The 23013-nt window shown below is 38.0% G+C and overlaps 1 protein-coding gene across 1 annotated transcript in view; it reads right to left on the bottom strand.

The window, feature by feature from the left end:
- PLG (plasminogen) overlaps nt 1-23013 on the bottom strand; it is a 57522-nt gene that overhangs the window by 20970 nt on the left and 13539 nt on the right. The window contains 6 exon segments of the mRNA NM_001132563.2: nt 701-849; nt 1362-1543; nt 16273-16432; nt 20001-20146; nt 20383-20545; nt 22074-22192. Coding sequence (NP_001126035.1) covers nt 701-849; nt 1362-1543; nt 16273-16432; nt 20001-20146; nt 20383-20545; nt 22074-22192 — 919 coding nt within the window.

The raw sequence follows: 23013 nt of genomic DNA, 5'->3' as shown, positions 1-23013 counted from the left end.
ACTTGGGATTGGCATCTGCAGTTGGGCGGTCTTGTGGGACTGAGCCTTAACTTATGGGATCTGACACTGTCTCCAGATAGAGTGTCAGGACTGAGTTACATTGTAGGACACCCAGCTGGTATCTGCTGGAGACTCCCTTGGGGTGTGAGGAGAAATCGCACCCATCTGGTGTGAGAAGTGTTATGCTGCATGGGTGTGAGAGTGGGGGAACACAGACACTTTCGTTTTTCCTGTATCTCAGTCTTACCTATATACAGGCCCCAAAGTAAACCATCTCAGAGAATGCGTGAGGCTAAGGGAAGTCCCATGATGACCTGATGGCCCATCCAAATTTTTTCTCGAAAAATCTGACTTAAAATTCATAAAGGGCATCTTTGATTACTAGAACCTAGCATACAAACACTAGAAACTAGAAACAGTCACCAATAATGGAAACTTTAAAGAAATGTCACTAAAGGGAAGAGGCCTGAGAACCCTCACATGTGTGGAGGTTTCCTGGCCTGTGCTGCTTGTACTTTCCATACTAAGGCCAATTATATTCTAACTTAGCCCCCTGATGCCTTTCCAATATTTTCTTCTGTCCCCTCTCCCCCATTACAAAAAAGAGCAGTCCAGGTCAGATTTTCTGTAATACAGAACCAATTCTGTTTGCAAAGATTGGTGAGCAAAAGGCCAAAGAGTCCAAATCAAAGTGGCTTACGTTTTTTTCCAGACCTGCCCGTGGATTTGTCTGTGGAGTGAAAATGCTGTGTCTATGGGGCTCCTGGGCAGCCCATTCCTGGCATGGCGTCCCAGTAACAGTGGTTGCCCTCTTGCCTCGGTATCCTTTCCCATTCCCAAACATACAGTCTGTACAGGGAAAAAATGGATGATTATGAGCAGCTACATAGACCCAGGATGATATGGAATCAATACAGTCATGTCAGGTTTCTCTAGGATAACAGAATCAGGGGCCACATTCCTCAGAAACTGCAATGCTGAAGACTGCAATGAACACTGCCTACCTTAAGAAATTACTGGAGATGCTTACTGGCTTGGAAAGAATCACACATATGGCAGCATGTTAGAATAGGAATTTGGACTGGGACACTGAGATAACCCATTTTAGAACAAGGTGAGTGGTTAAGTTGAGCACCCTGGAGGGTTTGCACCTGTCCTAAAGGCACAGCCCACTCACGTTGTGCCAAAAGTCACACCTCTGCCTCCTCGAGAGAGTGCACTGAGGCTTCCTTCCACATGGCAGACCCTCTAAAGACACTTGATTTCTCGTGTAGCATGGAAGGTTTCTGCATCAGTGAGATTTTCCATGGCTTTTCATCCCAGCGTCCAAGTGTGTAGATGTCCAGCCACAGATTTCTTACCTTCTTCGGAAGGAGTCTCTACATTTGGAAGTTGGACAACAGGCGGAGGTGCTACAACACTCCCTTCTGTTCCTGAGCATTTTTTCAGGTTGCAGTACTCCCACCTGACGCTGGGGTCTGTGGTGAAACACCAGGGGCCTTTATCGGCATCTGGATTCCTGCAGTAGTTCATTGTCAGGCCACTGGAAATTCCAAAACAATACAGGTCACAAGAGATGGAAGAATATTTAGGGGCACCCAGCACCCTCTACATTTTGTTCTAACAAAGTGTTAACAAGTGGCTTTGAAATATTCCCATTATAGGTACAATAATGTTGTAACAAGCAAAAATGGTCCTCAACTTCTAAACAACTGTGTACATTTCAAAGACAGATTTTAATTTTTCTTTAAAAAATCAAAAGTAGTATATGCTCCATATAAAAACTCAGATCATACATAAACGTGTAAATAAAAGGATCAGAATATCCTCCTCCTACCTTCTGCCAAATACATTTCTCAGGAATAACAGGTACAGATTTTAAAGTGTATATTTTATATTTTTATGCACATAAAAATATATCTCTAACTGTCTAGCTCTCTGTATTTCTCTCTATAGGACTGTATTGTGAAATGTGCATTGGAACTAAAATATATTTCTCCAAGGAGAAAATGACATCCAAGATGGTATCATTCCCAGGCCAGTCACCTTACTCTAAGTACTCACAGTGTAACTAAAGGGATCTACTTTTACTATGAAAAACAACCGCAAAAATAGTGTTACTGTCAATACCGTATCAGGTGTGTCAAGTGGGTTTGTTTCTGCAAGACTTATCAAAGCTGCCCTGGGAAACTAGCTCCCAGGCAGGATGCCATTTCTCTAGGATGGGCTCCTGGGCAGGACATCCTCTCCTGCTCTCAGTTCATCCTCTGCTGGCCACTGCCACTCCAGGTCTGACGGAATGGGGGATGAGTTGGAAGAACAGTGGGACTCAAGATATAAAGGGAGACGGCTGGGTAGACTATGGGATCTGAAGAGATCGGGCAGCTACGGAGGAGTCTGAAAACAATGGAGTAAGAGTCAAAGCAAGCGAGGACCCCGGGCTGGGGGGGATCTTGGAGAATGTGCTCCCCCTCATGCCTCCCAAGAATGTTGCTCCAACCTTTCAGAATCCTCATATTCATGACCTGTGGCTGTCTGAGAAAACGGGAAATGTATTATGTACCATGGGAATGCAACATTGTCTTTCTAGCGACTCTACACATGTGATCTAATCTCAAGCCCAGATACCCTATTTGAGGAAGTTCATAGTCCAAGCAACTGGATGTGTTAAAAGGCTGAGCATTTGAAACAGATTTCCACTCTTTTCAGTTGAGATATACTTTTATGTAGTGTGAAATGCACAGATCTTAAATGTCGTTTGGTGAGTTTTGATGATCACCTATACTTGTGTAACCCACACGCCCATATGATACAGAACACTTCCATTACTCTAGAAACACCCTGTGTCACTGCTCATTCAATTCCTGCTACCCTCTTCCCACTGCCAGAGGGAAATACTATTGGTTTCCTTCACTAAAGATTAGCTTTGCCTCTCCTCAAACCTAATATAAATGGACTCATACAGAATGTACACTTTTATATCTGCCTTCTTTCCTTAATATAATATTTTTGAGTTCCATCCATCCTATTTGAGAGGATCAGTCACTTCTTCATTTTAATTGCTTAATAATGTTCCATTATATGAATAGATCACAAATTATCGATTCATTTTCTCATTGATTGACCTTGTAGTTGTTTACAGTTTGGGGTTATAATAACTAGAGCTGCTGTGAATATTCTTGTAGATCTCTTTGTGGACTTCTGTTTTCATTCCCATGGGGTAAATATTCAGGAATAGAATTGCAGTTTTTTGGGGTAGACTCATAGTTATTTAACTTTATGGAAAACCAGCAGACTGTACTCTAACCAGCATATGCGAGAGCTGCACATCCTTGCTCCACATCAGTGACAGCACTTATAGTTGTGTCTTCTTAATGATACCCATGCCCATTAAGTGTTGGTGACATCTTGTGATGGTTATAATTCTTATTTCTTTGATGGCTAAAATGTTGAGCATTTTTTCAGGTGCTTATTGTCCATCTGTCCATCATTCCCTGAGAAATTTCCTACTCAATTCTGTTGCCCATTTTAATTAGGTTGTTTGTCCTCTGATTAGTGAGTGGGAGAAACGTTTATACTCTAGATACAAACCATTTGTCAGATATATGGATGGAGAGAATTTTTCTTCCAGTCTGTTACTTACCTACTGATTTCTTAACAATGACTTTTTGATGAACATAATTTTCATTTTATGAAAGCCCAAATTATAATTTATTTTCTTTTAGAGCTAGTGTTTTCTGGGTCCTGCCTGAAAAAAATTTTGTCTTCCTCAAGTTTGTGAAAATATTATATATTTTCTTGGAATTGTTTTATTTCAGCTTAAGTTTTGGCTCTTACATTTAGATCTAAGAGCTTTTGCACATTAATTTGGGATGGAAAGTAGAAGTCAAAATTTGTTTTTATTTTTGTTTTCTAGATGGATATCTGATTGTTTCACAATGATTTTGGAAAAGATGTTTTTCCCTGTTGAATTTCCTTGTCACCTACAAAGAAACTAAATTGATCATGTATATGTGGATCTGTTGCTGGACCATCCATTTCTATATCTGTATACTTTTTTTTTTCCAATACCACATATCTTTTTTACTGTACCTTTATAGGTCTTTACCTTTGGGTAAGTAAGTCCTCCAACTTTTTTCTTCTCTTTAAATATTGTCCTTGTGATTCTAGCATATACATTTTGTCACATTTTTTAAAAAAATGACTGCTGAGATTCTGCTTGGGTATGGGTTGAATCCAAAGATCAATTTGGTGAGAAGTGATATTGACTCTTTTAATATATAAACATGATATGTCTTTATTTAGATCTTGTAATTTCTTCCTTAACAATTGGGTATGGGCTGAATCCAAAGATCAATTTGGTGAGAAGTGATATTGACTCTTTTAATATATAAGCGTGATATATCTTTATTTAGATTTTTTGATTGCTTCCTTCACAATGTTTTTTAGTATGCAGTGTATACTTCTTGTGCATATTGTGTTAAATGTATCACTAAATATCTTGTGGTTTTGATACTATTGTCAGTGGTATTGCTCTGACATTTTTATTTTCCAGTTCATCATTGGCAGTGTATAAAAATACAACTACTTTTATTATATTGACCATGTATATACTTATGTGTTCTCCAATCTTGCAAAATTTAATTATTAATCTTTAGGACTCTCTGCATCCATTAATTAAGCTTTCTGTGAATACAGGCAGTTTTACTTCTTCCTCTCCAAACTTTAGGCCCTTTCTTTCTTTCCTTCCTTTTTTTCCTCTCTTTTTGTTTTGTTTTCAGGTCTTATGGCAATGGTTGTGACCAATGTAGTAAAATGCTGATTAGAAGTACTGAGAGCAAATATATTTTTCTTATTCCCAATCTTAGAGAGAAAACATTAATCTTTCACCGTTAAGTTGATGTTATCTGGAGGTCTTTTGTAGATACCCTTGATCAAGTTAAAGAAGTTCCAGTCTATTCATAGTTTGCTAAGACATTTTATCATGGATGAGTGTTAAATTTTGTCACATTTTCTTCTGCATCTATTGACATAATCATATGATTTATCACTTTTATTCTGTTAACATGTTGGATTACATGGATTGTTTTGTAAATGTTAAGCCAGCCTTGCATTCTTGAAGAGAAGCTTCACTTGTTTGGGATGTTCATCATGTTAATGATTAAAATTTTGTTACATCTTTTTATGTTTCTGTTCACTATACATAATGTGCTATAGTTTCTCACAATATCCTTGTCTACTTTTTTACAACTAGGGTTTTTTTTTTCTCACAAATTGAGTTGAGAAGTGTTTCCCTTCTCCTCTATTTTCTGTAACAGATCGTGAAGAATTGGAATTTTTTTTTAAATAATAAAATTTCTAATGATGCCATCTGGACTTAGAGTGTTCTCTGTGGGAAGTTTATTGATTTATTAATATATATTAACATATTAAAGATTATATACACATGTTGTCTTTAATAGATATCAGATTGGTTAGAAATTCAGTTTATTCACTGTCCAATTTGCTTATTTGTTTTTTTCTAAGGAATTAGTCCATATTATCTAGGTTATTGAATTTGTTAACGTAAAGTTGCTCTCAATATTTGTTTATTAGCTTTAATATCTATCTAAAGGGTCCTATAGCAATGACTCTTCCCTTTTTTTACTTCTGATGTTGACGGTGGTGCTGCCTCCTTTGTCGTCAGTTTAGGCAGAGGTTTATCAGTTATATGGATCTTTCAAAAGAACCAACTTTCTGTTTCACAGATTTACTCAATTGTTTGTCTATATTCTTATACACTGGATTTCACAGATTTTCATTCTTTGCTTCCTTCCACTTACCTTGGATCTTATTTGCTTCTCCTTTTCTAGATGTTTAAGTTATCTTAAATCAACAGTTCTCAAAGTTTTTGGTCTTAAGACCCCTTTAACTCTTAAAAAGTATTGGGGATCCTAAAGAGCTTTCATTTTGTAGTATATACTATGAATATTTATTGCATCTAAAACTGAGAATGTTTTTAAACATAATAGACAATCACACATTTTATTAGCCATCAGAGAGATGTGATCAAACAGTATGCAGCCTCTGGAAAACTCCACTGTACACTTATCAGGAAATAAAAGTGAAATGGCAAATAAAATCTTTTTTTTTAAATTTATTTTTTATTATTATACTTTAGGTTTTATGGTACATGTGCGCAATGTGCAGGTAAGTTACATATGTATACATGTGCCATGCTGGTGCGCTGCACCCACTAACTTATCATCTAGCATTAGGTATATCTCCCAATACTATCTCTCCCCCCTCCCCCACCCCCCAACAGTCCCCGAAGTGTGATGTTCCCCTTCCTGTGTCCATGTGTTCTCATTGTTCAATTCCCACCTATGAGTGAGAATATGCGGTGTTTGGTTTTTTGTTCTTGTGATAGTTTACTGAGAATGATGATTTCCAATTTCATCCATGTCCCTACAAAGGACATGAACTCATCATTTTTTATGGCTGCATAGTATTCCATGGTGTATATGTGCCACATTTTCTTAATCCAGTCTATCATTGTTGGACATTTGGGTTGGTTCCAGGTCTTTGCTATTGTGAATAATGCCGCAATAAACATACGTGTGCATGTGTCTTTATAGCAGCATGATTTATAGTCCTTTGGGTATATACCCAGTAATGGGATGGCTGGGTCAAATGGAATTTCTAGTTCTAGATCCCTGAGGAATCACCACACTGACTTCCACAAGGGTTGAACTGGTTTACGTCCCACCAACAGTGTAAAAGTGTTCCTATTTCTCCACATCCTTTCCAGCACCTGTTGTTTCCTGTCTTTTTAATGATTGCCATTCTAACTGGTGTGAGATGGTATCTCATTGTGGTTTTGATTTGCATTTCTCTGATGGCCAGTGATGGTGAGCATTTTTTCATGTGTTTTTTGGCTGCATAAATGTCTTCTTTTGAGAAGTGTCTGTTCATGTCCTTCGCCCACTTTTTGATGGGGTTGTTTGTTTTTTTCTTGTAAATTTGTTGGAGTTCCTTGTAGATTCTGGATATTAGCCCTTTATCAGATGAGTAGGTTGCGAAAATTTTCTCCCATTTTGTAGGTTGCCTGTTCACTCTGATGGTAGTTTCCTTTGCTGTGCAGAAGCTCTTTAGTTTAATTAGATCCCATTTGTCAATTTTGGCTTTTGTTGCCATTGCTTTTGGTGTTTTAGACATGAAGTCCTTGCCCATGCCTATGTCCTGAATGGTAATGCCTAGGTTTTCTTCTAGGGTTTTTATGGTTTTAGGTCTAACATTTAAGTCTTTAATCCATCTTGAATTGATTTTTGTATAAGGTGTAAGGAAGGGATCCAGTTTCACCTTTCTACATATGGCTAGCCAGTTTTCCCAGCACCATTTATTAAATAGGGAATCCTTTCCCCATTTCTTGTTTTTGTCAGGTTTGTCAAAGATCAGATAGTTGTAGATATGTGGCATTATTTCTGACGGCTCTGTTCTGTTCCATTGATCTATATCTCTGTTTTGGTACCAGTACCATGCTGTTTTGGTTACTGTAGCCTTGTAGTATAGTTTGAAGTCAGGTAGTGTGATGCCTCCAGCTTTGTTCTTTTGGCTGAGGATTGACTTGGCGATGCGGGCTCTTTTTTGGTTCCATATGAACTTTAAAGTAGTTTTTTCCAATTCTGTGAAGAAAGTCATTGGTAGCTTAATGGGGATGGCATTGAATCTGTAAATTACCTTGGGAAGGATGGCCATTTTCACGATATTGATTCTTCCTACCCATGAGCATGGAATGTTCTCCCATTTGTTTGTATCCTCTTTTATTTCCTTGAGCAGTGGTTTGTAGTTCTCCTTGAAGAGGTCCTTCACATCCCTTGTAAGTTGGATTCCTAGGTATTTTATTCTCTTTGAAGCAATTGTGAATGGGAGTTCACTCATGATTTGGCTCTCTGTTTGTCTGTTATTGATGTATAAGAATGCTTGTGATTTTTGTACATTGATTTTGTATCCTGAGACTTTGCTGAAGTTGCTTATCAGCTTAAGGAGATTTTGGGCTGAGACAATGGGGTTTTCTAGATATACAATCATGTCATCTGCAAACAGGGACAATTTGACTTCCTCTTTTCCTAATTGAATACCCTTTATTTCCTTCTCCTGCCTAATTGCCCTGCCCAGAACTTCCAACACTATGTTGAATAGAAGTGGTGAGAGAGGGCATCCCTGTCTTGTGCCAGTTTTCAAAGGGAATGCTTCCAGTTTTTGCCCATTCAGTATGATATTGGCTGTGGGTTTGTCATAGATAGCTCTTATTATTTTGAGATATGTCTCATCAATACCTAATTTATTGAGAGTTTTTAGCATGAAGGTTGTTGAATTTTGTCAAAGGCCTTTTCTGCATCTATTGAGATAATCATGTGGTTTTTGTCTTTGGTTCTGTTTATATGCTGGATTACATTTATTGATTTGCGTATATTGAACCAGCCTTGCATCCCAGGGATGAAGCCCACTTGATCATGGTGGATAAGCTTTTTGATGTGCTGCTGGATTCTGTTTGCCAGTATTTTATTGAGGATTTTTGCATCAATGTTCATCAAAGATATTGGTCTAAAATTCTCTTTTTTTGTTGTGTCTCTGCCAGGCTTTGGTATCAGGATGATGCTGGCCTCATAAAATGAGTTAGGGAGGATTCCCTCTTTTTCTATTGAATGGAATAGTTTCAGAAGGAATGGTACCAGCTCCTCCTTGTACCTCTGGTAGAATTCGGCTGTGAACCCATCTGGTCCTGGACTTTTTTTGGTTGGTAAGCTATTGATTATTGCCACAATTTCAGCTCCTGTTATTGGTCTATTTAGAGATTTAACTTCTTCCTGGTTTAGTCTTGGGAGGGTGTATGTGTTGAGGAATTTATCCATTTCTTCTAGATTTTCTAGTTTATTTGCGTAGAGGTGTTTGTAATATTCTCTGATGGTAGTTTGTATTTCTGTGGGATCAGTGGTGATATCCCCTTTATCATTTTTTATTGCATCTATTTGATTCTTCTCTCTTTTTTTCTTTATTAATCTTGCTAGCGGTCTATCAATTTTGTTGATCCTTTCGAAAAACCAGCTCCTGGATTCATTAATTTTTTGAAGGGTTTTTTGTGTCTCTATTTCCTTCAGTTCTGCTCTGATTTTAGTTATTTCTTGCCTTCTGCTAGCTTTTGAATGTGTTTTCTCTTGCTTTTCTAGTTCTTTTAATTGTGATGTTAGGGTGTCAATTTTGGATCTTTCCTGCTTTCTCTTGTGGGCATTTAGTGCTATAAATTTCCCTCTACACACTGCTTTGAATGCATCCCAGAGATTCTGGTATGTTGTGTCTTGGTTCTCATTGGTTTCAAAGAACATCTTTATTTCTGCCTTCATTTCGTTATGTACCCAGTAGTCATTCAGGAGCAGGTTGTTCAGTTTCCATGTAATTGAGCGGTTTTGAGTGAGATTCTTAATCCTGAGTTCTAGCTTGATTGCACTGTGATCTGAGAGATAGTTTGTTATAATTTCTGTTCTTTTACATTTATTGAGGAGAGCTTTACTTCCAAGTATGTGGTCAATTTTGGAATAGGTGTGGTGTGGTGCTGAAAAAAATGTATATTCTGTTGATTTGGGGTGGAGAGTTCTGTAGATGTCTATTAGGTCCGCTTGGTGCAGAGCTGAGTTCAATTCCTGGGTATCCTTGTTGACTTTCTGTCTCGTTGATCTGTCTAATGTTGACAGTGGGGTGTTAAAGTCTCCCATTATTAATGTGTGGGAGTCTAAGTCTCTTTGTAGGTCACTCAGGACTTGCTTTATGAATCTCGGTGCTCCTGTATTGGGTGCATATATATTTAGGATAGTTAGCTCTTCTTGTTGAATTAATCCCTTTACCATTATGTAATGGCCTTCTTTGTCTCTTTTGATCTTTGTTGGTTTAAAGTCTGTTTTATCAGAGACTAGGATTGCAACCCCTGCCTTTTTTTGTTTTCCATTTGCTTGGTAGATCTTCCTCCATCCTTTTATTTTGAGCCTATGTGTGTCTCTGCACGTGAGATGGGTTTCCTGAATACAGCACACTGATGGGTCTTGAGTCTTTATCCAATTTGCCAGTCTGTGTCTTTTAATTGGAGCATTTAGTCCATTTACATTTAAAGTTAATATTGTTATGTGTGAATCTGATCCTGTCATTATGATGTTAGCTGGTTATTTTGCTCGTTAGTTGATGCAGGCTCTTCCTAGTCTCGATGGTCTTTACATTTTGGAATGATTTTGCAGTGGCTGGTACCGGTTGTGCCTTTCCATGTTTAGAGCTTCCTTCAGAGCTCTTTTAGGGCAGGCCTGGTGGTAACAAAATCTCTCAGCATTTGCTTGTCTGTAAAGTATTTTATTTCTCCTTCACTTATGAAGCTTAGTTTGGCTGGATATGAAATTCTGGGTTGAAAATTCTTTTCTTTAAGAATGTTGAATATTGGCCCCCACTCTCTTCTGGCTTGTAGGGTTTCTGCCGAGAGATCCGCTGTTAGTCTGATGGGCTTCCCTTTGATGGTAACCTGACCTTTCTCTCTGGCTGCCCTTAACATTTTTTCCTTCATTTCAACTTTGGTGAATCTGACAATTATGTGTCTTGGAGTTGCTCTTCTTGAAGAATATCTTTGTGGTGTTCTCTGTATTTCCTGAATCTGAATGTTGGCCTGCCTTGCTCGATTGGGGAAGTTCTCCTGGATAATATCCTGCAGAGTGTTTTCCAACTTGTTTCCATTCTCCCCTTCACTTTCAGGTACACCAATCAGACGTAGATTTGGTCTTTTCACATAGTCCCATATTTATTGGAGGTTTTGTTCATTTCTTTTTACTCTTTTTTTCTCTAAACTTCTCTTCTCGCTTCATTTCATTCATTTGATCTTTAATCACTGATACCGTTTCTTCCACTTGCTTGAATCGACTACTGAAACTTGTGCATGTGTCACGTAGTTCTTGTGCCATGGTTTTCAATTTAAAGGTGTTTTAACCTCATAGACTGTCTCTGAAGGGATCTCAAGAGACTTCAGGTTTCTCTAGAGCATACTTTGAGAAATGCCATCTTAAGTCATTGATTTTTACATGTTTCTATTTTCTACTAAAAGCATTTGAAGTTATAAAACCCTAAAAACATTCACTGCATCATACAAAGTTTGATATATTGTATTTTTACTATTATTCAGTTCAAAACTTTTCTAAATTCTTTCTTTGACTTATGAAGTATTTGGAAATGTGTTGTTTCATTTTCAGATATTTGATAATTTCCCATTTTTTTTTGTTATTTATATCTCATTTAATTCTATTTTGCTCAAAAACAGACTCTGTATCATTTTAATTCTTTTCAATGTATTGAGACTTGCTGTAGGGCCACATGTATGGTATATATTGGGGAATGCTCCATGCGTACTTGAATGTGTATTCTGCAGTTTGGCATAGTGTTACATAGGTTGACAATTTCCTTTAAAACATATATATTCTTTCTGATTTTTTGTGTATTTTTTCTATTATATTTTGTTTGGGAAGATGAATAACCATACAGAGAGAGACATTAGGATATCTCCAACTCTAATTGTGGGCTTATCTGTTTGTCTCTTCAGTTCTGTCAGTGTTTGCTTCATATATCAGAAGGGCACCTATGAGGGTGCAACCCATTTAGCATTTTTAAGTCTTGATGAATAAACTTTTTTTACTTAAGAAATAACGTTTTCATCGTGGTATTATTTCTTGTAGATTACTTTGGGATTAACATTACCACTCCAGCTTTCTTCTGATTCTTATTTTCATGATACATCATTTTCCACACTTGGTTTTTGAACTAGCTCTTTACAATTAAAGAACATGTATGGTAAAAAGAACATAATTGGGCTTTGATTTTTATTCAGCTGAACAATCTCTGCCTTTTCTGTGCAATGTTTAATCCCTTTATATTTAATATGCTAGGAGTATATCAAATATACTTTCAGTTCAGTTTAAGTCTACCATAATGCTGTGTATTTTCTCTCTTTGCAATATCTTCTTCATTCTTTTTTCTTCCTTTCTTTCCTTCTTTCGGATAAATGGAACATTCTTATTATTATCTATTCCTCTAAGTTTAAATTTTTTCAGTTGCTCTAGGATTTACAATAACCCTCTTTAACTTACCACCTTCAACCATGTGTTTATATTATATAACTTCATGGATAATGTAAGAAACTTAGAACAGTATACTTCCATTTATTTCCTACATTATTTATGTGATTATTATTATTTAGAAATTTTTACTTTTACATATGTTAAAGTAGCAATACATTGCTATCATTTTGCTTCAAGTAGTAAATTATTATCTTTTTGTTTGTTTGTTTGTTTGTTTTGAGTCTTGCTCTGTCACCCAGGCTGGAGTGACAGAAATATTCTCCAGTAATGAAATATTCTCTTAGTGTTTTGTTTATTTTGGGGGAGGCAGAATATGTATTTATATGACATTCATTTTCAAGGGATATTTTTGCTGGATATAACATTCTATGTTAATCTTTTTTATTTTTTTCTATCACTTTAAAGGTTTTTTTTTTTTTTAGGACTTTAAAAAAATTTTATTGTTTTATTTATTTTTCCATAAGTTATTGGGGTACAGTTGGTATTTGGTTACATGAGTAAGTTCTTTAGTGGTGATTTGTGAGATTCTGGTGCACCCATCACCCGAGCAATATACACAGCATCATATTTGTAGCCTTTTATCCCTTACCCCCTTTCCACTCTTCCCCCCAAGTCCGCAAAGTCCATTGTATCATTCCTATGCCTTTTTGTCTTCATACCTTAGCTCCTACATATCAGTGAGAACATACAATATTTGGTTTTCCATTCCTGATTTAATTCACTTAGAATAATAGTTTCCAACCTCATCCAGGTCACTGCAAATGCTGTTAATTCATTCCTTTTTATGGCTGAATAGTATTCCATCAGGAACCACCACATTGCTTTCCATAGTGGCTGTGCTAGTTTACATTCCCACCAGCCATGTAGAAGTGTTCCCTAATCACTGCATCCACGCCAGCATCTACTGTTTTTTGATTTTTTGATTATGGCCGTTTTTGCAGGAGTAAGGTGGTACTGCATTGTGATTTTGATTTGCATTTCCCTGATCATTGGTGATGTTGAGCATTTTTTCATATGTTTGTTGGCCATTTGTATATCTTCTTTTAAGAATTATCTATTCGTGTCCTTAGCCCACTTTTTGTTGGGATTGTTTGCTTTTTTCTTACGATTTGAGTTTGCTGTAGATACTGGATATTAGTCCTTTGTCATATGTATAGACTGTGAAGATTTTCTCCCACTTTGTGAGTTGTCTGTTGACTCTGTTGACTGTTCCTTTTGCTGTGCAAAAGCTCTTTATTTTAATTAGGTCCCAGCTGTTTATCTTTGTTATTATTGTATTTGCTTTTGGGTTATTGGTCATAAAATCCTTGCCTAAGCCAGTGTCTAGAAGGGTTTTTCCAATGTCATCTTCTAGAATTTTTATAGTTTCAAGTCTTTGGTTTAAGTCCTTAATCCATCTTGTGTTGATTTTTTATAAGGTGAGGGATGAGGATCCAGTTTTATTCTCCTACATGTGGCTAGCCAATTATCCCAGCACCATTTGTTGAAAAGGGTGTCCTTTCCTCACTTTATGTTTCTGTTTGCTTTGTTGAAGATCAGTTGGCTGTAAGTATTTGGGTTTATTTCTGAGTTCTCTATTCTGTTCCATTGGTCTATGTGCCTATTTTTATACCAGTACCACACTGTTTTGGTGACTATGGCCTTATAGTATAGTTTGAAATCAGGTAGTGTGATGCCTCCAGATTTGTTATTTTTGCTTAGTGTTTCTTTGACTATGCGGGCTCTTTTTTGGTTCCATATTAATTTTAAAATTGTTTTTTCTAACTCTGTGAAGAATGATGGTATTTTGATGGGGACTGCATTGAATTTGTAGATTGCTTTTGGCAGTATGCTCATTTTCACAATATTGATTCTACCCATCCATGAGCATGGGATGTGTTTCCATTTGTTTGTGTCATCTATGATTTCTTTCAGCAGTGTTTGGTAGTTTTCCTTGTAGAGGTCTTTAGACTCCTTTGTTAGGTGTATTCCTAAGTATTTTATTTTTTTTACAGCTCCTGTAAAAGGGATTGAGTTCTTAATTTGATTCTCCACTTAGTCATTGTTGATTGGTAAAAGAGCTACTTATTTGTATACATTAATCTTGTATCTGGAAACTTTACTGAATTCTTTTTATCAGTTCTAGGAGCTTTTTCTGACCAGCATAGTTTCTGACGAGAAGGCATCAGTCATTTTTACCACTATTCTTCTGTGTAAACATATATTTTCTCCTTCTGGCTTCTAATAAGATTTTTCTTGTTGCTTCAAGTATTTTTTTCTGTCCCAATATCTCTTTCCTCTCTTGTGACTTGCTTTACACATATATGAAATCTTTGATATTTTCATAGATATTCTTGAGGCTCTGTTTCTTAATTTTTTCAGTCTTTGTATGTGTGTGCTGCAGTTTCTATCACTTCTATTGAATTATTTTCCAGTTAACTTTTTCTTCTGTAATGTCTAACCTGATGGTAAGGGTATCCAGTAAATTTTTCATTAAACACGTACTTTTTTAGTTATTTAATTTCTATTTGGTTATTTTATAATTTTCCTCTCTTGATATTATCCATTTGTTTCTTTCATGTTCATGTTTTCTTTAAATCCTTGAACACAATTACGATATATATATTTCAAATCTTCTTGCCAGTTTCTTCATTTTGGGGTTTATTTGTATTGAGTGCTTTTTCTCCTGGTTATGGATCACACTAAAGGCTTTTTGTATGTCTGGTAAAGTTATAAATTTAGGTCACACATTGTGGATGCCACATAACTGAGCAACTGGATTTTGTTGTTTGCCTCTAAAGAGGGTTGAATTTTCTTCTGGCAATCAGTTAATTTACTTGGAGATCATGTTGATTTTTTTAGACTTGCGTTTCAGCTTTACTATGCTGTTTCTGGAGTGGCCCTTTATTATAGGAATAAACTAATCCTACTCCCAAAGTTTGGCTTTATGTGGTGACTACTGAATGCCCAATATGTTCAGCGAGGTCTCTCCTCTGGCTGGTCAGAACTCAAATATCCCCCAGTGCTATGTGAGCTCTGGCATCTCCATTGAGCTCACTGTTCCCCTGCAGTTTTTCTTTCCCCAGTAGCTGTTCTTTATCCTACTTTCTCTCTGGAACCTCTACCTGTGCATATGCAGCTTTCTATTTAGCCAAAGACTTGAGGACTTTTCTATGGACATTCCTGGAGCTGCTTTCCTCCACAAATCCTTTCATGTTATTACCTAGCCTAGAAAATCTCAGCTGTTTTAGTAATCCCAACTCCAGTCTCCTTCCTCAGTTCAGAAAGACTGCTGTGGTCAGCTTGGGCTCCATCTCCTTGTTCTTCAGCCCAGGAAGAGTCTCCAGGAACAAACCCAAGGTAGTTCTTGGGTTGATCTCATTTGATTCCCTTTCTAAATTATTTCAGTTTATCTGTTCCCAATATGTAAAAACAGTGTTTTCCATATATTGTATACTCATTTATGGAAGAAAGGCTGTCCTTGTTAGACCTGGTTTTCTGTTCATCTAATGGCCTCTTTCGCTTTTCAGCATCTGTGTATCCTGCTTTTGTTCTTCATGTCCCAGCAACCCATATCCTTTCAGACCACTGGTGCTCAGGACCCACTGTGTTTATACAGGTCAGAATATATATATATTTATGTTATATATATTCTAAAATACACACACATATGTGTGCATATATATACACACACATATGTGTGTGTATATATATTCATACTTATATATATAAAGTATATTTACTTGTGACCCAAGACAAAAATAGCAAATTCAACTTTCATTTCAGGAGTTGGAGGTTAAAATGATAGATTTCTATGGTAGAAATATTGCATTGATATTTAGTGGGCATTGTGGAATGGTACTCTTTCTAAGCATTTGCTCATATGTACTCCTGAGCTTTCAATTAATGTGACCTCATCACCTCCAGATATCCTCCTGCATCCATAAAACTACTCAGGAAAAATAGCCAGCCTAAAATTTCTCTTCTTGCAGGCCCTTTCTTCAAAAGCAAGATTCTTGAGACATTTTTCTACACATTCTGGGTCTAAGAGAAATTTGGTCCTAGGAAGTTGGCTTGAAGCATGAAGCATGGCTCTTTTAACAGAAATTTCAGTTGGCTGATGCCCCTCTTACAGTAAAAATCAAAGACATACGCATCTGGGTAGTTTTCTGGGGTCTTCTGGTGCCAGTGTGGTGTCATAGATGACCAAGACTGACACTTCTTTCCTGTGGTGGTGGTGGAGGATGTACCTCGGTAGCTCTGTCCATCACCATGGTAGCAGTCCTGGACCACAGGGGTTAGCTCAGGTGGTGCTGAAATTAAAATAAAATAAATCAAGCTTAACAATTACTGAAAAAAAAGAAGCGTGAAGCAATTTTTGACAAAAACAGTACAGTAGCCTCTGAGAATTATGACTGTTCTCTTTTCTGTATTACAGACAGATTAACATAAAAATAGATTTATAGCATTTTAGAACATTAATAAGTTCCTAGTAATATTTCATTTAAAACCTGGGTGGGAAAGAACAGATAGAGTACTTATAATTGGAAATTGCACTTATGTGTAAGCTCTATTTTATGGATCCCTACTGAGTGTTCATGAGAACATGAGGGCAGATGAGAGGAGGATGCATTCGGCAGTGCAGGCTGTGGGTGGTGAGTGGCTGTCAGTGGGGGGCAGACATGAAACCTTTGCACATTTCTCTAGATCCTTCCTCAGACAAAGCCAAAGACCAAAGCTTCTGGGTGATAGGGCAGGAGATGCTCCTGCATCTAGGCCTGCAGGCAAAGATCCACAGCTTCTCAGAGAGTGGTGGAGGCAAAAATCTTATTCCCTTGGAGAAGTTACAGTGAATCCTCCTGTGCCCAATATCCTGTGTTGCAATGAAGCAGAGGCCTACTACTCTTTCTTTCCAAACCCACCACAGGTACAAGTTCCATCAGAAGGAGGCACAAGAACACTGAAAAATCACTACTTTCAAAGCCGAGCTGTGCTCAACTGGCCTAAGAGGGAGGTAGACCAGGGAGATAAGTATTCTCCTACGTCCACCAAAAAGTAAGCATTCAGTAACAAGAAACAGCCGAGTGTCAATGGGGTTAGATTATGTGTATAAAGATATCTCCTCTGTAGTACAGGCATGCAGTGACTGTTGAAATCTGGGAATGGATAGGAACACAGAGAAAACTCTTCAGCACCCCAGGCCCCACTCTAAGTAAAAGATAGCAGCAGCACATCACTGGAGGAATTTATATCTGTGGTGCACTTAAGGTAAAACTAGCAATCCCAAATCCCAAATTCAGTTAAACTAGTGACTACATTGATTCAATTATCCACAACATGTATTTGCAAGAGAAGGGTGTCTGTTTCAAAGTATAAATAATATTTCCTGTAACCTCTACTGTTCTTCTATTTATAATGTGTAGTGTTTGATTAAAGAATTACAAGACACACCAAAAACCCAAGGGAGGAAAAAAAGCCACTGTTGAATAATAAAGCAATCCAGAGAGCCAGCCTTAGAGAAGATGCCATCTGGAAACTATCAGATTGGGACTGTGTGATACCTACGTTAATATGTTAAAGGATCTTGTAGTAACAGTGGACAGTATGCATGGATAGGTAGAGAATTTCAGCAAAGAGATGGAAACTATAGAAAAGAGTAACATGAAAATGCTAGAAAAAAAGTCATAATATCAGAGATGAAGAATTCTCTCAATGGGCTGAGGAGATGACTAGACACAACTGAAAAAATAATCCATAAACTTGGAAATAGGTTACCAGAACTTATCCAAACCAACACAAAGAATGAAAAAGAGTTACTGAAAAAAAAGGAGAACAAGCTTACAAGATTTATGAAACAACGTGAATGTTGTGGGTACTTAGAGTCCCAAACACGTGGTACTTAGAGTCCCAAAAGGAAAATACAGAGAGAGAAAAGTGCAAAAAGAAACATTTGAACAGATAATGGCTATGAATTTTACAAGGACAATGAAAATCAACAATCTAGGCTGGGCACGGTTGCTCACACCTGTACTGTCAGCACTTTGGGAGGCCAAGGTGATGAACCGTCTGAGGTCAGAAGTTTGCGACCAGTCCGGCCAACATGGCGAAACTCTGTCTCTACCAAAAATACAAAAATTAGCTGGGCCTGGTGGCACATGCTTGTAGTCCCAGCTACTCAGGAGGCTGAAGCAAGAGAATCACTTGAACCTGAGAGGTGGAGGTTGCAGTGAGCCGAGATTGCGCCACTGCACTCCAGCCTGGGTGACAGAGTGAGGCTCCATCTTAAAAAAAAAAAAAAAAAAAAAAAAAAAGAGAGAAAAAAGAGAAAAGAAAAAATCAACAATCTACAAATCTAGGAACTCAGAATACCTCAAGCAGATTAAACACAAGGAAATTAATAATAAACACATCATAGTCAAACTGTTGAAAAACAAAGATGAGAAAATCTTAAAGGTAGTCAGAGAAAAATGACCTATTGAAAACATAGGAACAAAGATCAGATTACTAGTCAAACTATTTAAAACAGAAGATAATGGAACATCATCATTAAAGTGTTGCAAGGAATGAAACTCTCAACCCAGTATCTACATTCAGCAAAATTACTTTTAAAAACTGAAGGTAAAATACTTTTTCAGACACTCAAAATTTGAAAGACTTCAGCAGTAGCAGACCTGTGCTACAAAAAATGCTAAAGGTTGTTTTTCACAGAAAGAAACTGACACCAGATGGAAATTGAGATCTACCCCAATAGATGAGAAGCACCAGATATGGTAAAATAAATAAAGAAAGAAAATATTTAAAATGGTTTTATTCTTGATCACTTTAAAACACAACTATTAGGGCAAAAATAGTGTCAATGTATTGTGAGATGTGTAACATAGTAAAAGTAAGCTTCTATTACAAAGAGTAATAGTATAGCATTTTGGGAGGGTGGAAGTAGAACTGCAATGATGTAAGGTTTTTATATGTCAAGTAGAATTATATCATTTGAAGGTGGAATGTGAAAAGTAAAAAATGTATATTATAAACATTGTGGAAAATACTAAAACCATTAAAAATTAATTTACTAAATGAGTAGTGGAGATAAACTCAATCTAAATGAAAGCAGAAAAAGATGAAAAAAGGAACAAAATTTAAATGGGACAAAGAGAAATAACTAACTTGATGGTAGATGTAAATTCAACTCTATTAACAATTGCATTAATGCAAATGGTTTGAACATCTCAATTTAAAAGCTGAGGTAAATTTAAAAGATATATCATACAAATTTAAAAGATATATCATACAAATACTAGTGAACATAGAGCTGTGAGACTGTATTTATATCACCATAAAGAGAGTTCAGAACTTCAGAAGAAGGAATATTCCCAGAGATAAGAAGAAACATTACGTAAAGATAAAGGGCTCCTTTCGTCTAGAAGACATAACAATCCTAAATACATATGTGCCTAACAACAGAGCTTCAAAATATACAAAACAGAGTTACGATCTAAAAGAGAAATAGACTAATTTACAGTTAAAGTTGGACACATCACTATTCATCCACAGTAGTCAATGAAGGAGGAGACAGACAATCAGTAAGGATACAGAAGAACACCAGCAACCAACTTCACCTAAATGACCTTGAGGGAACACCCCACCCAACAACCGCAGAAGACACATTCTTTTCAAGAGCACATGAAACATTCACCAAGATGACTATATTCTGAACCATAAAACAAACCTCAACAAATCTAAAAAAAACTGAAATCATACAGGGCACACTTTCTGACCACAATAGCATTAAACTAACAAAGCTACTGTATATTGTGATGATGCCACTGGTATACAAAAATAAGGAGAGCACTTGGGCCCTCAGTAAGCTCCCATACCCTTGCTTACCTGTGGGATCCAACTGTTCCGTGGATACTGGGGAGGAGTCACAGGACGGTATCTTACAGTACTCCCACCGCACTTGGCTATTGGTTGTATAGCACCATGGGGCCTTTTCTCCGTCAGGATTGCGGCAGTAGTTTTCATCCAAATTTCTGAAAAAGAAGTGATTGTGAGTTTAGCTTTCCAAAAAGAAAAAAGTCTGGGGAACCACACTTTGAGAACAACTGTTACGGGAAAAAATGTGCTAAAGTTCATTTCCTTTACTTATGACTAGATCAGTTTTTCTTCCAGAATACTTTATCCTGCGTTCCTACAGTAACTAAAACTAAGGCAAAGTCAATGGGATTTCACATTCCATAGCAGCAGAATGAGACAGGAGGGGACTTACTTGCAGGGAAAATTTTCTGGTGTCCTGTTATGTGTTTGAGGGGTCTGTGCACTCCAGCGCTGACAGGTGTGCCCGGACACAGTAACAGCCACATTCCCGCGATAGTTTTCACCTGTTCCCTTCAGACACTGGTAGGTGGGACCAGAAGATGGTGGAGGTGTTGCTTGAATGGGCAAAATAAATTACAATGAATATATATATTTTTTGAGATGGAGTCTCGCTCTGTCGCCCAGGCTGGAGTCAGTGGCACGATTTCAGCTCACTGCAACCTCCGCCTCCTGGGTTCAAGTCATTTTCCTGCCTCAGCCTCCCGAGTAGCTCGGACTACAGGTGTGTGTCACAATACCTGGCTAATTTTCTTGTATTTTTAGTAGAGGTGGGGTTTCATCATATTGGCCAAGTTGGTCTTGAACTCCTGACCTCGTGATCCGCCCACCTCGGCCTCCCGAAGTGCTGGGATTACAGGCGTGAGCCACCGCGCCCAGCCCTACAATGAATAATTTTAAAATAGAGAATACACAGATGGATGTTAAGGAGGATGGCTGCGAGGTGCTCTGGCCTGTCTTGGCTTCTGCTCAGCCTCTCTTGGAATTTGGCACTTGAAAACTGTTTCATGTTTTCAGATGAAATCAATTTAGTAGCATCTATGCCTATGAGACCCTTTCACAAGGAACTCCTTCAGAGAAAGACCCTTGGGTAGATGCTTCTTTCTATGTTCTCTTTGCTCAGTTCTTCCTACCTGGTAAGTATCAACACGTGTCATCTCACACCCCGAATTCTCACATACACCAGAGGTCCACTCTCTTTCCTGAAGAATAAATTATTCACTGAGTAGACATGACTGAATCGCACCCAACATGCCATAAAAGCCAAACAACAGGGAAAGAGTCCATGGAAAGAAGGCAAAAAACACCTCCAAGGAAAAGTGTGTGCATCCAGAAATCAAGATATTCTTGAGGAAAAAAAGATGACAAAAAGAGAAACTGAAAAAAAAGAGAAATTAATATTCATAAAAAGGGAGAATGCCTGAGGAACTTCCGCTTTCAAAGGACACATGCCAGAGGAAAGGAGGGGAGGCCAACCCTCACTGAATCCTTTTTAACCTTTCATGCCTGTATTTGTCTTAGTGTGTAATCCTTTGCTTCAAATTCTCAGAGGGGAAAATATGATAAAATTGTTTACTCCACATCATTTCTACTAGGTCTGCCATTTCATCTTCTCCTCCTGAACTCTTCCCCACCCCCACCCCTCACCCTCTGCTCCCCAAGGTGGAAAAACTGGACACCCACAGACCTGAACATTGTAAACAAAGACACTCTTTGTTTACAAAACAACTATTAGAACTCTGGTTGAAAATGAAATCCATGTGTCAGAGAGCATGGGTCTGATTTCCCTTTAGCACAGAGAGAATAGGATGAACAACACCCAAAGCCTACATTTCAGTGAACTCCTGAGGCAGAAGTTTCAGTTGCAAAGAAAGAAAAACATGATAAATGGACGCTCTGATCAATCACCTACAGTAACCAATAACCATAACTGTTTTAAACCAGCAATAAAATAAAGACCAATAACATCCCATAGGACTTGTAGGTCACTTTTCAGAGGCTGCACTCAGGCAGTGACACGTTTTCTTTTGATTTCAAGAACAGGGCAGGTCACAATCCTGGAATCTGGGTGTGCTCCATACTCACTGCAGCGGGGGATGTCGCAAAGTTCCCAGCGCTTGTTGGGGTCGGTGGTGAAACACCAAGGCCGTGGCTCCCCATCGGGGTTACGACAGTAATTCTTCTTCAGGTTCTTGTTTGGAAATCTGAATGGACAAGAAAGATTTTAGTAGCGCCGAACATTTACGTTCATGGATGAGACTCTTTTTCAAGAGCAAACATTGAGCACCTGCTGTGTTCCAGGCACAGTGGGGCATGGAGGAGGTAATCGGACGAAGGCTGTGTTCAGAGATGGCAACTAGGAAACAAGGTTGGCCCCGTATTCCACGGACTTTCTTTTTCTGTTTTGTTTTTAGAGACAGGGTCCCACTTATTGCCCAGGCTTGCCTTGAACTCCTTGAACTCACTCAAGCAATCCTCCTGCTTCAGCCCTTTAGGTAACTAGGACTACAGGCATGTGCCACCATTCCCAGCTGCCAAGCACTGTTTTTCTAACAGTTTACATGTGTAAAAATCTCTCAACAGAATCAGTGACCTTATCATTGTGGCCATCTGGAAAATTGATGTAAGCAAACTCCAGTTATTCAACCACAAATAATAGCAGTCTTTAAAATGCAAAGTGCTCCCTGCCTAAAGATACTCATCTGGTACCTAATAGAGCCAAGAAATGGGCATCTTCATAACTTAAAGGAATGGTCCTTCTGGTCTACCAGGCTCTGCTCCCACCAGCCTTGAAGCTTAGAAAAACCGAGAGGAGAAGCTGTGCTCCTGCAAGTGTCTCACCATGCAGTATGGGGCTGGATCCTTCCTCAGTGGGGCCCAGTGGCTAGGGCTGTTGGATGCACTCCATGCCTGCTGGCCCTCTGCGTTTATTTATTCCCTCTCTGAGATTGTAAATGCTTACCAGGATGGAAAGAGGAGCCAGCAGTGGCTTAGGCAATCCTCTTCTCCTTCTGGTTTCCTGGAA

The sequence above is a fragment of the Pongo abelii genome, chromosome 5 (genome assembly GCF_028885655.2).
Source record: "Pongo abelii isolate AG06213 chromosome 5, NHGRI_mPonAbe1-v2.0_pri, whole genome shotgun sequence".
Classification (NCBI taxonomy): domain Eukaryota; kingdom Metazoa; phylum Chordata; class Mammalia; order Primates; family Hominidae; genus Pongo; species Pongo abelii.
Note: the sequence above shows the minus strand (reverse complement) of the source record. Positions and strands in the feature narration are given on the sequence as shown.